Source organism: Lytechinus pictus, chromosome 12, assembly GCF_037042905.1.
Source record: "Lytechinus pictus isolate F3 Inbred chromosome 12, Lp3.0, whole genome shotgun sequence".
NCBI classification, from domain to species: Eukaryota; Metazoa; Echinodermata; class Echinoidea; order Temnopleuroida; family Toxopneustidae; genus Lytechinus; species Lytechinus pictus.
In genome coordinates, this window is record NC_087256.1 from 17,816,286 (window position 1) to 17,830,464 (window position 14,179).

At 40.8% G+C, this 14,179-nt stretch overlaps 1 protein-coding gene across 1 annotated transcript in view; it reads left to right on the forward strand.

Annotated features, from left to right (window-relative positions):
• The window catches only part of LOC129273627 (pleckstrin homology domain-containing family H member 1-like), a 37,179-nt gene that overhangs the window by 12,300 nt on the left and 10,700 nt on the right, over positions 1–14,179 (forward strand). Inside the window, exons 3-7 of the mRNA XM_064107889.1 lie at positions 5,435–5,614; positions 9,495–9,563; positions 11,489–11,553; positions 13,066–13,129; positions 14,024–14,107. Of these exons, the coding sequence (XP_063963959.1) occupies positions 5,435–5,614; positions 9,495–9,563; positions 11,489–11,553; positions 13,066–13,129; positions 14,024–14,107 (462 nt within the window). The remainder of the gene's footprint in view (positions 1–5,434; positions 5,615–9,494; positions 9,564–11,488; positions 11,554–13,065; positions 13,130–14,023; positions 14,108–14,179) is intronic.

Sequence of the window (14,179 nt, forward strand, 5' to 3'; positions counted from 1 at the left end):
CGCGCATGGTCATGAAATACGCAGAGCGCAACGCGCAACCCCCATACGCGGTGTTAGGGAGGAAGATAACACGAAATTTGGTATTCTGAAAATGGTGTTAGCTAAAATTTTGTTCAAAGATAACACGAACATTTAACACTGCGTTAAGGAGAGGTTAAGTTGATATTTCTATGTCAGGTTTAATTTTTCCTAAAGTGCTTTTCATGCTTTTCAAAATTTACATTGCATATTTATTTTTTCAAGTTCTTAAAATAATTGGGGGCATGTATGAATTATGCTTGCCCCCATATTTTAGGGGCGATCGTCCCCTGCCTGGTCCACAATCGATCGAGGCCTCTGTCTCCTGTCCATGCTGTCTGAAATAATCCATTCTTAATTGTCACAATCACCCCTCCCGACGTCTCTTTCTTGCTCTAACTTTTATTTAGCTGTATGCGCTTTCAAAAATGATGTCACAATATGCAAGCTTCGTGTAACCGAAACCGAGCGCGCACTCCCCTTTTCCCTGAAAATTGTGCGCGATTTATTTCTTTAACAGCGCATTTGATTGGATTAAATAGATGCAGAGTGGGAGGAGCCGAAGATAACACGAAATGAGATAACACGCAGATAACACGGTTTTCAGAATACCGATTTGGGGGTATGTTAGGGGCGTGTTAAATCAGAGAGATAACACGATATTTAACACCAAAGTTAACACGATTTTCAGAATACCGCCCCAGGAGCGTGCACCGTGCACCGTGCGTTGTGATTGGCCGATGCGGCCGGCCAATCAGCATCTGCGCTGGTGTCAGGCACCTGCTGGTGCGGGCGCCGTGCGCTCTGAACGGTGGATGCAGTATGCCGTCGGATGGCCGGTAACCATGCATCAGGGATCTCAATGCCGCTGTCCCTATTGATATTGCTCGGGTGCAAACGGATCTGAATCGCTTCCTTAACGCGCCGCGTATACCAATGCTTATCATGAGCAACGCAGCTGACCTCATCCCAGTTAGGTGGATGATCGGAGTCCCAAGCATGTTCTGCAACAGCAGAGCTATCAGTGCGCCTAAGCCGAACATCACGGCGATGTTCCTTCATGCGTTCCCCCACAGGTCTACCAGTCTCACCGATGTAGACTTTGTCGCAAGTCGAGCATGGGATCTTATAAACAACCCCATCGCGTCTGTCGGGGATCGGGCGGTCTTTCGGACGGACCAGCTGGCTGCGGATGCTGTCGGACTTGAATATAACTCGGATGCCATGCTTCTCCAAGCGCCGGCGGAGAAGATGCGCGATACCATCAACAAATGGGATTACTATAGCGGATTTAAATTGCGCAGGCTGTTCGGACGGAGCGCTCTTCTTCTTAGCAACGCGGTTAACGAAGGAGCGCGGGTAACCGTTAGAAATAAGAGCCGAGGTGATGTGTTGCTTCTCTGTAGCTGTGCAATGGGGCTTAGTAACGATGCGTGAAGCTCTGTCATAAAGACACTTCACTACACCGCGCTTAACGGACTTCGGGTGATGCGAATCATAAGCAATGTACTGATCGGTGTGCGTGGGCTTCCTGTATACGGTGGTGTACAATCGGCCGCTGGTTCAAAAGGTCATCGGCGGCGGATCTATGCGTGATAATAAACGTGTCATCTACGTATCGCTTCCAAACTCTAGGGGCGCAGTCGGGCGGGCAAATACTCAGCGCGCGTTCCTCAAAAGCTTCCATGAACAAGTTAGCGATTACTGCGGAAACAGGGCTGCCCATGGCTGCTCCTTCTTGCTGTTCGTAGAAATTGCCGGCAAACATAAAATACGTAGATTGTAAAACAAAACTCAAAAGCTCAGTTACCTGGGCCGGAGATAACTGTGTGCGCTCGGGTAGACTCTCATCGCGTTCGAGTCTGCTAAGTGCGACCTTGCATGCGGCGTCGATGGGTACATTGGTAAACAATGACACCACATCAAATGAAACCATGACCTCGTGTTCCTGTATGGTTTCGCTGCGTAGGAAATCAACAAACGATGCAGAGTTATGGACAGCATGTCCATTGGACCCGACTAAGGGAGCAAGAATATCAGCGAGATACTTAGACGTGTTGTAAGCAAACAAACTCACACATGATACAATCGGACGGAGCGGAATGTCAGCTTTATGGATTTTAGGTAGTCCATAGATCCTGGGTGGTTGCTTCTGCGACGGTTTAAGCTTACGGTAGGTAGAATCATCGATGTCACCATTCTTGTGAAAGCCGCGAAGAATAGTGGTAAGCTTGCGGGAGAGGCGATCGGTCGGGTCCTTCCCGATAGCGCGATATGGGCCGGATTCAATTAACTCGGACATCTTGGCGCGGTAGACATCGGTGTCCAGAATAACACTGGCGCGGCCTTTGTCTGCTGGCAAAATCATAATAGACTCGTCTTCCTTGAGCGATTTCAAGGCTTTGCGCATGCCGGGAGTAATGTTAGGTTTAGGCGGTTCGGCGGAGGAGAGGATAGCATTTATCTCTCTTCTTACGGAGCCGATGGTCTCGGCATCAAGTGAACGAATGGAGGATTCCACCTTCGCAACAATCTCGGTAGCGGGAACACGCTTCGGGGCTACTGAAAAGTTAAGTCCCTTGGCGAGCAGCGCACTCTCATCAGAAGTCAATTTGCGTTTAGACAAATTGACGACCCGAGAGCTAGTATCGGCACATACGGAACTATCCTTACCCTCTGTACTAATCTTGCGATACTTATCCTGTTGTCGGGACTTGCACTTCTCAAATTCGTAGCGGTAGATATCGTTGAAAAGCTCGAGAGCACTGTTGTAGTGCTCTTCGGCGAGCGCGGAACGGACAAGGGTAGTACTGGACTCAATCTCGGCGCGGATAGACTTAAGAGTCATGCGGGTGAGGCGGATTCTTTCACGAAGGAAAAGGCGGGAGGTCCTCTCGGCGATGATGCGTGCTGACTTGGTGGGTACTGGCGGGCGAACTCTAAGATCTTTCGGGATAACGGTGTTCTTGATGCAACGGGTTAGGAAGGTGAGGTGGTTGGTAAATCTCGCGAGTTTCTTCGAGCAGCGTTCGTGTCTTCGGACGAGCCTTAGGGCAGGGCGCCCATACTTCTGAGAGATGATGTGGAAGAGGTTCATCGTGGTGAAGGATGAGTAGAAGAAATTAACCAGTTGTCTCACGATGTAGCAAACGTAGTGTGAAAGCGACGTTTCGTCTGCCAGCTGCTAGACTTCGTCAGGCAATGAGCAAAGACGCTGCTGCGCACGGGTTATATAGCGTCGGGAGCTATTGTCTGGCTCCACTCGGGCGTGAGCCGCGCTGTGATTGGCCGAAGCCGCTGGCCAATCAGGGTCCGCGCTGGTGCTTGGTGCCCGCTGGAGCGTGCACCGTGCGTTGTGATTGGCCGATGCGGCCGGCCAATCAGCATCTGCGCTGGTGTCAGGCACCTGCTGGTGCGGGCGCCGTGCGCTCTGAACGGTGGATGCAGTATGCCGTCGGATGGCCGGTAACCATGCATCAGGGATCTCAATGCCGCTGTCCCTATTGATATTGCTCGGGTGCAAACGGATCTGAATCGCTTCCTTAACGCGCCGCGTATACCAATGCTTATCATGAGCAACGCAGCTGACCTCATCCCAGTTAGGTGGATGATCGGAGTCCCAAGCATGTTCTGCAACAGCAGAGCTATCAGTGCGCCTAAGCCGAACATCACGGCGATGTTCCTTCATGCGTTCCCCCACAGGTCTACCAGTCTCACCGATGTAGACTTTGTCGCAAGTCGAGCATGGGATCTTATAAACAACCCCATATTTTCCTCATTATAATTTTGGATTGGTCTACGTTGTCATGTCTTGATACATGATTATACAAACAATGAATGTTTATGAGTGCAATGGACAGAATACTTCATGAGGTGAAAGATGAAATGATCCATTCAACGATGCGTAACCGAGTTGAATGGATCATACATTTCATCTTTCACCGAATGAAGTATTGTGTCCATTGCACGAATGATAAGAACATTCATTATTTGGTTTATATGACACCTAAAATAGATTCTTTTTCTTATAAAATTTATGAATTTCGATGCAAAATATGTTCATGCAGTGCGAGCTCGGTCTGTTGATCGTCACGTGCAGTATGCAGCAGTCTCGGTGCGCGAGTGCAATGGACAATATCGTATGGATCCAAAATTGCACGGTTGACGACGTCTTGTCAAATGGGCCGAATGATCGATTTCAAACAACCAATCAAATGACAAGGATCTATCTAGGTGTCATATAATTTTTTATATTGATATCAATATGTGTTTTAAAATGTAATTGGACATATTTCTTAATCTTGATGAAAATAGTATTGAATGTTGCCGATCCCTCTTCCAGTTCATTTGTTTGTTTCATGCATTGTGGTATAAATGGTGGTTGACCATTTTTTCTTCTCTATTTATATTTTGCTCTTTTTGTTACCAATCACATGGGCTCCTCTTTGTTTTCTTTTTCTTCTTCATTGGTTTGAATCAGATTGAAATATTTTACTTTTTTTCTTTCTCTTTTATTTGCTTCTACATGTAATTTTATGAATGAAAATCAATGGTTTGTTGATCTTGCCAATCTGCATGCCCTTCTCGTGAAAATATACTTCACAATTGAGGTTGTCATCACTGTCTAAGTGGTAGACATTTTGTCATTGGACACCACTAAAAATTAAAATAACAAATACTTTAATTAAATTTGGAAACTAGCATTAAACATGGACATACTGAAGCTATTGGACATGCTAATATAATGCTATTTTCTGGTTTTACAGTACCAAACACTATATTCAATTAAATCAAAACTTTGATTAAAAATATCATTTCCTTTGTCAGTGGGGAAAACAATGCTGGGCAGGTATATCTTGAAGTGCATTCCTTTCAGAAATTTTGATTGGTGAAAGCTATCGACAGGCATCGAACAATGTGGTGACAACCCTGATCACAATTATATTTTCCAATATATTCTTGTGTCATGGTCTCATGGATATTATTCGTTGTATTAAGATGCTATGGGTTATAAATATGTTATTATGTTAATAAAGTTTAAATGAATTAAAGAACATTTGGTTATTAATGATACTTTCGTTTCCTTATAAGCATTTGATGTTTCATTCAAAATCACTATTTGCTCTACAATAATTCATGATTATTATGACAGTGAAATGAAACTAGATGAGACATATAGAAGAAGACCAACTAATATTTTTATCAAATAATTTTGATATGGGTGAAGTACTTTCAGAAAAACTAATTTCTAGAAGAAACGAAGAAAAACTTGTTCAATAGGTGACAACTGCATGTATCAGCTGATGTATAAGCATAATTAAATAAAGAATTGTATTGGCTAATCATACAATATAGAAAAAGCAAACAATGCGAATGCATGACTAAATTTCTGAACTTTGACCTTTGACCTAAACAGACAGGAGCTCAACTTAGTGAGAGCGACAGCGACGAGGAGGTCAACCTTTATACGCGGGGTACACCGTCGTCGCCACATTCACCAACGCACGCGGCCGGTACGATGGACAAAGTGACGGCGCGACTCTTTCCCGGGAGGAACATCATTCAATCTGGTTGGTGCGTGAAGCAAGGCGCAGTGGTAAGTATACCGCAAGGTTTATATTCTAATCTACAAAGCATTTGGTCGACTTCTCTAAGCCCTCTTCTCATATCTACGTCCTTAAACTAGATTAGTGGAAACCAGTTTAACTGTTTATGGGAATGCTCGAAGCAGTCTTGGAAGCGATATTAAGTGATTTTCCAAACCAGTTTAGAAAAACCCCTCGTGATGTAATATTGAAGGCACAACCATTATTCAGGAAGAGGTCTTCGCATGGAAGTATGAGAGTGTGTGCATGTTGGGTGCGCTACTCAGTAGACACTGTGTGTAGAATGCCTGCGCTGCAGTTTCAAATTTCGTGCGAAACATATGACTCCACTGAGAGTGTTCCCATAGCAACAATACCATTTTACGTAAAGTTGTTCTGGAAACCAGTTCAGGAGATGGTGATGAGGACCCAAGCAAGCGATCTTCTAAACTGGTTTCCTGAACTGGTTGAAAGGAAAAAGTGGATGAGAACAGGGTCATATAGTCTTATACCACACGGTCTGAACCCATTTTCTTTTCTACTATCCATTTGGTCTAATTCCTGTTTAGGTCTATACAACACTAATTCTCATTTACATGTAGTCTAATGCCCAGTTGGCCAATGCAATTTTCTCAGAAAAATTGAGAAAGATTTAATATATTTGTGCATTTATTATATCATTAGACACATCATATCATACCAGGTGGGTGTTTCATAAAGCTGTTCATAAGTTAAGAGCGACTTTAAGAACGACTGGTGATCCTTTCTTGTGGAAAATGGTTCATTGGCGATGGTTAAGCGCGTAAGAAAGGTTCACCAGTCGTTCTTAAAGTCGCTCTTAACTTACGAACAGCTTTATGAGACGGCCCCCAGGGGCTTTCTACATGTATATTAAAGAAAAATATTTTCAGTCATCATGAACCATTGAAAAATGGGAATCTATTGAATTTTGGCGATGCTGGCCGCATATGATGTCACAAATTTCAATCGTTAGAAATTCTTAACTCTCTTATTCTATTGACGGATTTTCGTCTAATCTTTACATATATTTTTCGTTATTTTTCTGCTATTATTGAAATACATAATAGGGTGAACTTGCCCTTTAATATTCACTGGTACATTCCTACATGTACAAACTATGTACAGCAAATGACAGTAGCAAAAAAGGAGGTCACATTACTCGATGGAAATGATTCTTATGTTCCTCGCAGAAGTCTTCCATAAATCCTGTCGGATGATTAGATGTGCAAGTCAGGGGGCTCAGGAAATTAGAAAATTATGCCCTAACCAAATCTTCAACTATAAAGAAGTTCACACCCCATCATTGATTCAAACTTTTATTGCATTAGGAGAGTATGTATGGAGAAGAAGTGACTTGGTGCCTCATTTAATTCAGTTCAGCTGTCTACATCTGCCTCAATGTTAATTCTGGATCATGTTCTATGCAGGAAACATAATCTTTCTTAAGACTGAACATTCAGAATTTCATGATACCCATTTCTTGATTTTTTTCTTGTCTTTTATTTGTAATTGTATCAAATAGTTTATGAAACGTTGATATACATGTACATGTATGTATTGTGTGCAAATGTGCTAGGATTTCTGTTCATGCACCTGAACAATTTTTTAATAGTTAGAATCATCATCTGACTAGTCTGATACTCTTCATTTTAGTTGAGAGTTTAGTTATGGCAGTACTTTCCAAATAGCATGGAAATTGTGTTTTGATTTCTCATTCAGGAAAAAGAAGGAACTGTATTAATCACTTAAGTGAATTTAAGTACTAGAAGCAGACATTAGTTAGACACTAGTTAAGAACTTTTAGAAATTTATTGCTTTGTCTTCTATCTATCAAGAGTTAGCAAAGACAAGCAAAAATTGGCTACATTGTAGCTCAACAGAAAAAAAGGGATATATCAGCAGCTTGCTGGAAATTAACAGCCATCTTTCACCTTTTGGAGAAAAATAATCACTAGGATATATTGATACATTACCGGAAGATGGTATTATCTTGTTAGATGGCGTTACTGACTTCCTACAATAATTTTTTTTTTTTGGGGGGGGGGAGGAGCTATACCATAGGTTCAGGAAATTAGCTTTGATAGGGTCCATGTTTGGCCATTTCACAATAAGTTTTACACAGTGGGTAGTTGGCTTATTAAATTTAGAATAAGATGTGGAGAGTTGTTTAGAATTGTCCAGAATTTTTGTTTTCAATGTTTTTAGAATGATTTCATTAACAAAATAATACTGAATTTGTTTCATGAGCAATTTTCTTAATTGTGTTTTAAATCAATTACATCTATCAAAATAATTCCAAACCACATGCCCTTTGGAGAAAAGAAAATGTGTTAAACAAAGGTTTTAAAGTCACACATATCTGTACTATCTTTTGACTTAAATCAATCAATGAAACTGTTCTATTGCATTTCATTACATTGCCTTTGATGTAAACCAATATTAAAAACAAAAAGAAGTAAAAATTGTCATTTTGTTAGTAATATTGTTTTTTCCTCATTTAAATTTATCAAATTGGCAATATTTTGAGGGATCCCCATTTTCCAACAAAACTGTTATATATATTTTTTTTAGTGAAGTCATGCAATATTTATTATTTGTATTGATTTGTGAGACTGGTTAAAGAAATAATAAGCCAAATTAAATAGGCAAGATGTTGAGAGTACTGATTTTTGTATTCATTGAAAATTAGACATAATTTTAGTTAGATTCTATGATGTTAATGCTGCAGTCACATTTCCCCTACAGGGGCTGTACGGCTGTCGTAAGGGAAATGTGACTGCGCCAATACAATCTGCATTGTTTTCAGAGATGGGTATGTTTAGTGCATTGCAGAGGGGAGAGTCCCTTTTTTCAGTCTCACACTTTCAAAACAACCATAGACTCGATATTCGATATGTTATTGTGTTATGATAGAATGAGAACAATATTATAAAGATAGCCATCCAGTTGATGAATGTGAGAAATATGTAATTGACAGATAACAACGATCATATCAGATTTATTTTTTCTGTCTAGATACAAGTTCATTCTCAGTTCACCCTTTGTTTTCATAACAATGTGTGGCTACACATGATTGGTTCGAAGCAAGTACTCTTTGATTGTAAATGTTCAATTCATGTTTTGACATCTTTTGAAATGAGAAGTAAGATATCATACAGTTAGTAACATAATTACACATTTACACTGGGGGGGGGGTCTCATATGCCATACCCACCACTTGAATAGTCATGTATCATTGACTGGTTTAGTATACTCATAATAAAATTAGATTTATTAGGTTTATATAGCACATTTTCCAGAGGATATAAAGTACTATTGTTACTACCCCTGGCTTTTTCTCAAGCTGCCACTTACTTGTAATTCTGGCGCACAGGGCATTCAAGGTATACATCATGCCATACCTATTCACCTCTCCTGGCCTGAGTTGAGTTCTGCAAAATGTGGATAGATACATGTATCTTGCTGAAGGAAAGACATGCCATGGCTGAAACCACGACCCTCTGTTTGAAAGACAAGAAACAGTTTGAAAGACAAGAGTCAGATCCATTAGACCATGATGCACCCACATACCATCCATACATACATGTACATACTTAACTTGTAAAGTTCCTTTTCCCTTTTTTCACAATCTGACAAGAATGAATTGTCAGGACTTGTTGATAATTGGCCCTCATTGCATACTTTTTTCATTAACGATTTCATCACCATTTTCATAAAGATTTCCTTCTGCACATGAAATGACAGAAAGCCAATATGATCTTTTGTTTAGTGATCTACATGTTTATTTGTTGTTTTTCAGAGACTATATACATCAATTGACAGTTCTCTCTCGTATTTAATACCCTTAACTTTCATGTTGTTTATCCACAGAGAAAAAGTTGGAAAAGGAGATATTTCATCTTAGATGATCAAGGCATATCTTATTATAAATCAGATCAGGTTAGTTAACCATCTTTTTTTTTCAATGAAAAATTCAACTTTTGTTCTCAACACATTGGAAAATTTACCTTGAAATTTTTGCCTATCCACTGCAGCCTTTATCACTGATTTGACCTGGTGGGTGTTTCATAAAGCTGTTTTTAAGTTACAAGCGACTTTATGAATGACTGGTGATCCTTTCTTAGGGGCTAAATCCACACCAATGAAACTTAGTGCACTTAATTTACCTCAAGAGAGGGTCACCGGTCATTCGTAAAGTCACTCATAACTTACTAACAGCTTTATGAAACACTCACCTGGAGCCCGTAACACAAAGCTTAGCAATGATTGTAGAACAAATTTTCACGATTGATTGCATTGAATACAATGTACAATCAATCGTGAAAATCAAGCGTACAATTAATCGCTAACCGATGTGTTACGGGACCCTGATCTAGCTTTGCTGATGTAATTATGGATGAATGGGTCATAGACATTAGGAAGCTTATAAATGTAGCACCATCCTTTGTTGAGAGTTGGAGTGTCCACAAAGGCCCGTAACACAAAACTTGCAATAATCGTAGAACATTTTTCTGCGACTGATTCCATTGACTACAATGTACAATCAATCGTGAAAATCAAGTGTTCGATCAATCGCTAACCTTTGTGTTACGGGACCCAGGTGTAAATAGCCTCCTTTACACGCTTTTCACAAGTACCGTGACTCCCTGTCAGCCACTACTAGCTTGTAGGTGTCGACGTGATGTCCAGCAAAGCTAGATCGACTCACATGGTTGATGAAGGCTGCTGTTAATAGCAACAAAAAAATTAAGGTAAATTTTCAAGTTGAGAACAAAAAAATAAATTTCTCAATATCTTTTACCAACACAGATGGAATACTAGGGCAACAACTTCATCTCCCTGGCAGGGACCCCTCCCCCATGTTGATGGATTGTACATTGATCCTGTAAAGAACTATTTATTATATTTTGCTGTGTACAGAGCTGCCAAGTAGTACTGATTTTCAGTATTTAGCACTGAAAAATGAAAAAGATACTGATGGTTTCATCTGGGTTGGGGGGGGCACCAAATTTTATTTTGATGGGGGTTGTGCCTCACGAGACCCTGAAATGGGGGTCTTAGGAACTGACTTACCTTACCGCTGTTCCTTCTCTTTGAAGAGGTTGGATGTCATGGTTTTCCATCTGTCTCTATCCAGTGCTATCTTGCAGCATTCGTTTATCTTTCTGCCTGTCATCTCTTCAATATTTCATAAGGAACTGACTACATGGGTAAAATATGTGGTCTTTGGAACTAAATACATACCGGGCAGTGTAAAAAAACGGTCTACGGAACTGGATCGTGGTTCTGTCGGTATTGTGCACACTGCGCTGTGCATGTACTATGTGGGCACCAGCCATGCATGAAGCTGCTAGCACCATTATGAAGGGAGTTATGAAGCCATGCGTGCAGCTATGGGATGCGGTGCTCGCGCTGAACAAATTTTGGCAGGGCTGGGGAACTGAGATGTTTCGTAATGGGGGTCTTGCGAGTGGGGCGGGCGGCTTCTGAATGGAACTTTTGTCATATGGAGTATCTATAGAACTGAAAATTAGGTCTGAGAAAGGGGGTCATGAAAGCGGCACGTCCCCGTTCCACCAATGTATGTGAGTATGGTACTCCAAGTGTCATGCAAAATACTGATTTATAGAATTTCAGTTTTATGTGTTGTGCTATGGTATTTCTTTGAAAATATTGATTTCATCATAAAAATACTGATTTTCAGCTTTTTAAATTCTGATATGTTCTTGTTTAGGTTGGCAGCTCTGCTCCTGTTTCACCTTAAATGCGGAGTTCTGTTTTTGGATCTTTTATTTGGGAGAGGATGGGGCATTTTAATTGTGGTTCTCACCCGACACTCTCATTTGTTTTCTTTTTGTATACAGGAAAAATTACCAATCAGAATGATCCCTATTAAAGAAATATCATCTTGCAAAGTAGCAGAACACGGGTGAGTATATTTGCCACTCTCGATTCAGCTGTTGTAAATGTTGCTTAATGAGCTACTCCCTCGCTTTTTGCCCAATACTACTGAGACATGACACACATCTTGATCTTGGAGTGAAGATGTGGCAGAAACGTTTTTTTTAAATGTGTTGGGCACTATCTTACCATCTTTTTGGCATGTTATGGCAATTAATCAGGGGAAACTTTTGCGGAGTGAACTACTCCTTCATTTTTGCCCAATGCAAATGACACCTATAAAGGCACACATTTGTGTTGGAGTGAAGAGTGCAAGATACATACCGTAAGTAACGGTCTATTAACCGCACCTTTTTCTCGGCGGTATAGAAGCAAAAGTCGGGGGTTGCGGGTTATCCACGGTGACGGGTCTGAGCCAGCCCGTCGTAACCCCTCCCGAACACGTAAGACGTCTGCCAGTTCACAACACTTCGAGTGGCCGGGCGTAGCCGCCCAGGGCAATGTCGTTTAGAGGGGTATGAGCCGCGGGTAATGAGAAGCGATTATTATGATCTTAATCAAATATTGTCCATAACAAGCGCAACCACCTTCATGACACTAATTTCGACTTTATTCTCGATTTAAAGCAGCAAAGTTCCCTGGCTAAGTTCAAAGAGACGCCAAGCATACTCGGTAATATTTTGTCACAGCTGAGCGAGAGTTGAGTGAGCTGAGCTAGCTTGCGTTGTATCGTGGTTATAGTGCGATTTAAGCTGGCGCTATTCATTTTATTCCACGGCCTCCCCTCCAAAATCCCGTTTCGCGCCAGCTTATTTTTTCTTTCCCGTTTGCCTTTCATAAGATACCATGTACACCACGCACGAGAGAGACGGCACGAAGCCGTAAAAACAACTGGAAAAATGCCAATTTCTTTGTTTCTTGAACCTTCCTGTAATCCCGTATCCAAAATTCATGCTAAGACATCGAATGCTAGACAAATTCTGAAAGTGATTGTGATGCAAGAAATGTGAATGTTTCTTCCTCCTACGCCGGGAAAGACACAGATCATAATTTGATAAGATGTACTGGTACCGTATCGTAGTTTGCAATGTACAAGAACGGCAGTGCTGTGTGTGTGTGCACTGTGACTGTGAGGTGAGTGAGTGTGTAAGTGGCCAATATTGTCGGGACCTTTCTTTCTTGCTAACATTTGTTGATGAATTGATCAAGAACAGCAGATTTCCGCATACCGGTAATCTCTTTGGATACTTTGAAATCTTTAACTTAGTTTTTGTTTCTTCGTACATGTACAGTACCTTAAATTTTTTTTTTTTTTTAGTCCAAAGTTGGGGGTGCGGTTAATCCACGGGTGCGGTTTATAGTCTGTTACTTACGGTATAATTATGTTATCAGATACTACGTGGCCATGGTAATGGCATATTATGGTGTTAACATAAGGCTGTCATGATAGGGCTGATCAACATTTGAGATTTTTTGTCGTCTTGTTTAATGATGGATAGTCTAAATATCTTTATTTTTATTTCAATTTTGTCATTTCAAGGCCCAGCATTCAGCGGGACAACTTATTTGAAATCATCAGTGCAGGAAGGACGTTCTTTGTACAGGTAATCATGAGATGCAGAAGGGCCCTGTTGATACTGATCCAAATTTACTCCTGATATTGGTGATAGTTTTTTATGGGAATTCTTGAGTTCCAGTGGTATTTGGAAAGAGAAAACTACATGAAAAATAGTTTAGCATTCCCAGGGAAGCCTCTATTCAGATTTTGTTATTCTCTTTTATGCCTCTGCTCAGTGTAGGTGGTTGCCAGAGGAATTGTGTTTTTAGGTCATCAATCTGTCTATCCATCCATTCTATCGTCTAAACCATGCGATGGATCAACTTAGAAATTGGACCAAGTTTGCATGTAGGGGTAAAGATGATGTGATCAGATTTGGGGTCATGAGGCCAAAGGTCAGAGAGGTCATTGTATATCTCAAATTATCTTTCTGACGATAACTGGGGAACACTTTGAGGGATCATTTCACATTGGACTCTTGTACATGTATGCATATGCTGGTGAGGATAATATGATGAGTTTGGGGGTTACAAACTCAAAGGTCAAAGTTCACAGAATTTTTTTCATAATAATGATATATCTTGTTCACGTGATAACCAAATAACCATTTGAACAATTACTTTCTAACTTGGCTCATGTATGCATAAGGGATTTACGATCAGATCAGATGTTGGGGTCACATTGTAAAAGGTGAAAGATCACAGAGGTCAGCATTTTGAAATTCTGGAAGCTAGGTGTGTACTGTATCCTTAAATCTTGCAATGGCAGAGGCATAAATTCTGTCTGAAATCTGATGAATAGCATTACAATATTTGTGAGCACAGTCCTATTTCAAGTTATTATATATTTATAATATCATTATTATTTCAGAATAGTATTTATTCCGGTCGAGTTGCAGGGTGGTATTAATTTTCCTTTTCTTTTGTTTTCTCTCCTTCAGGCCTATTCACCGGGGGAGATGGCCTCGTGGGTGGATTCCATAAGCAATGCCATCGGAACCAAGAAGAAAGGCTTAGAACAGAGTGTGAGTGTGAAAAAACCTATTCACATAGCCTCTTTGTATCTCTTTATACCATGCTGCGTCTGATTCAAAACT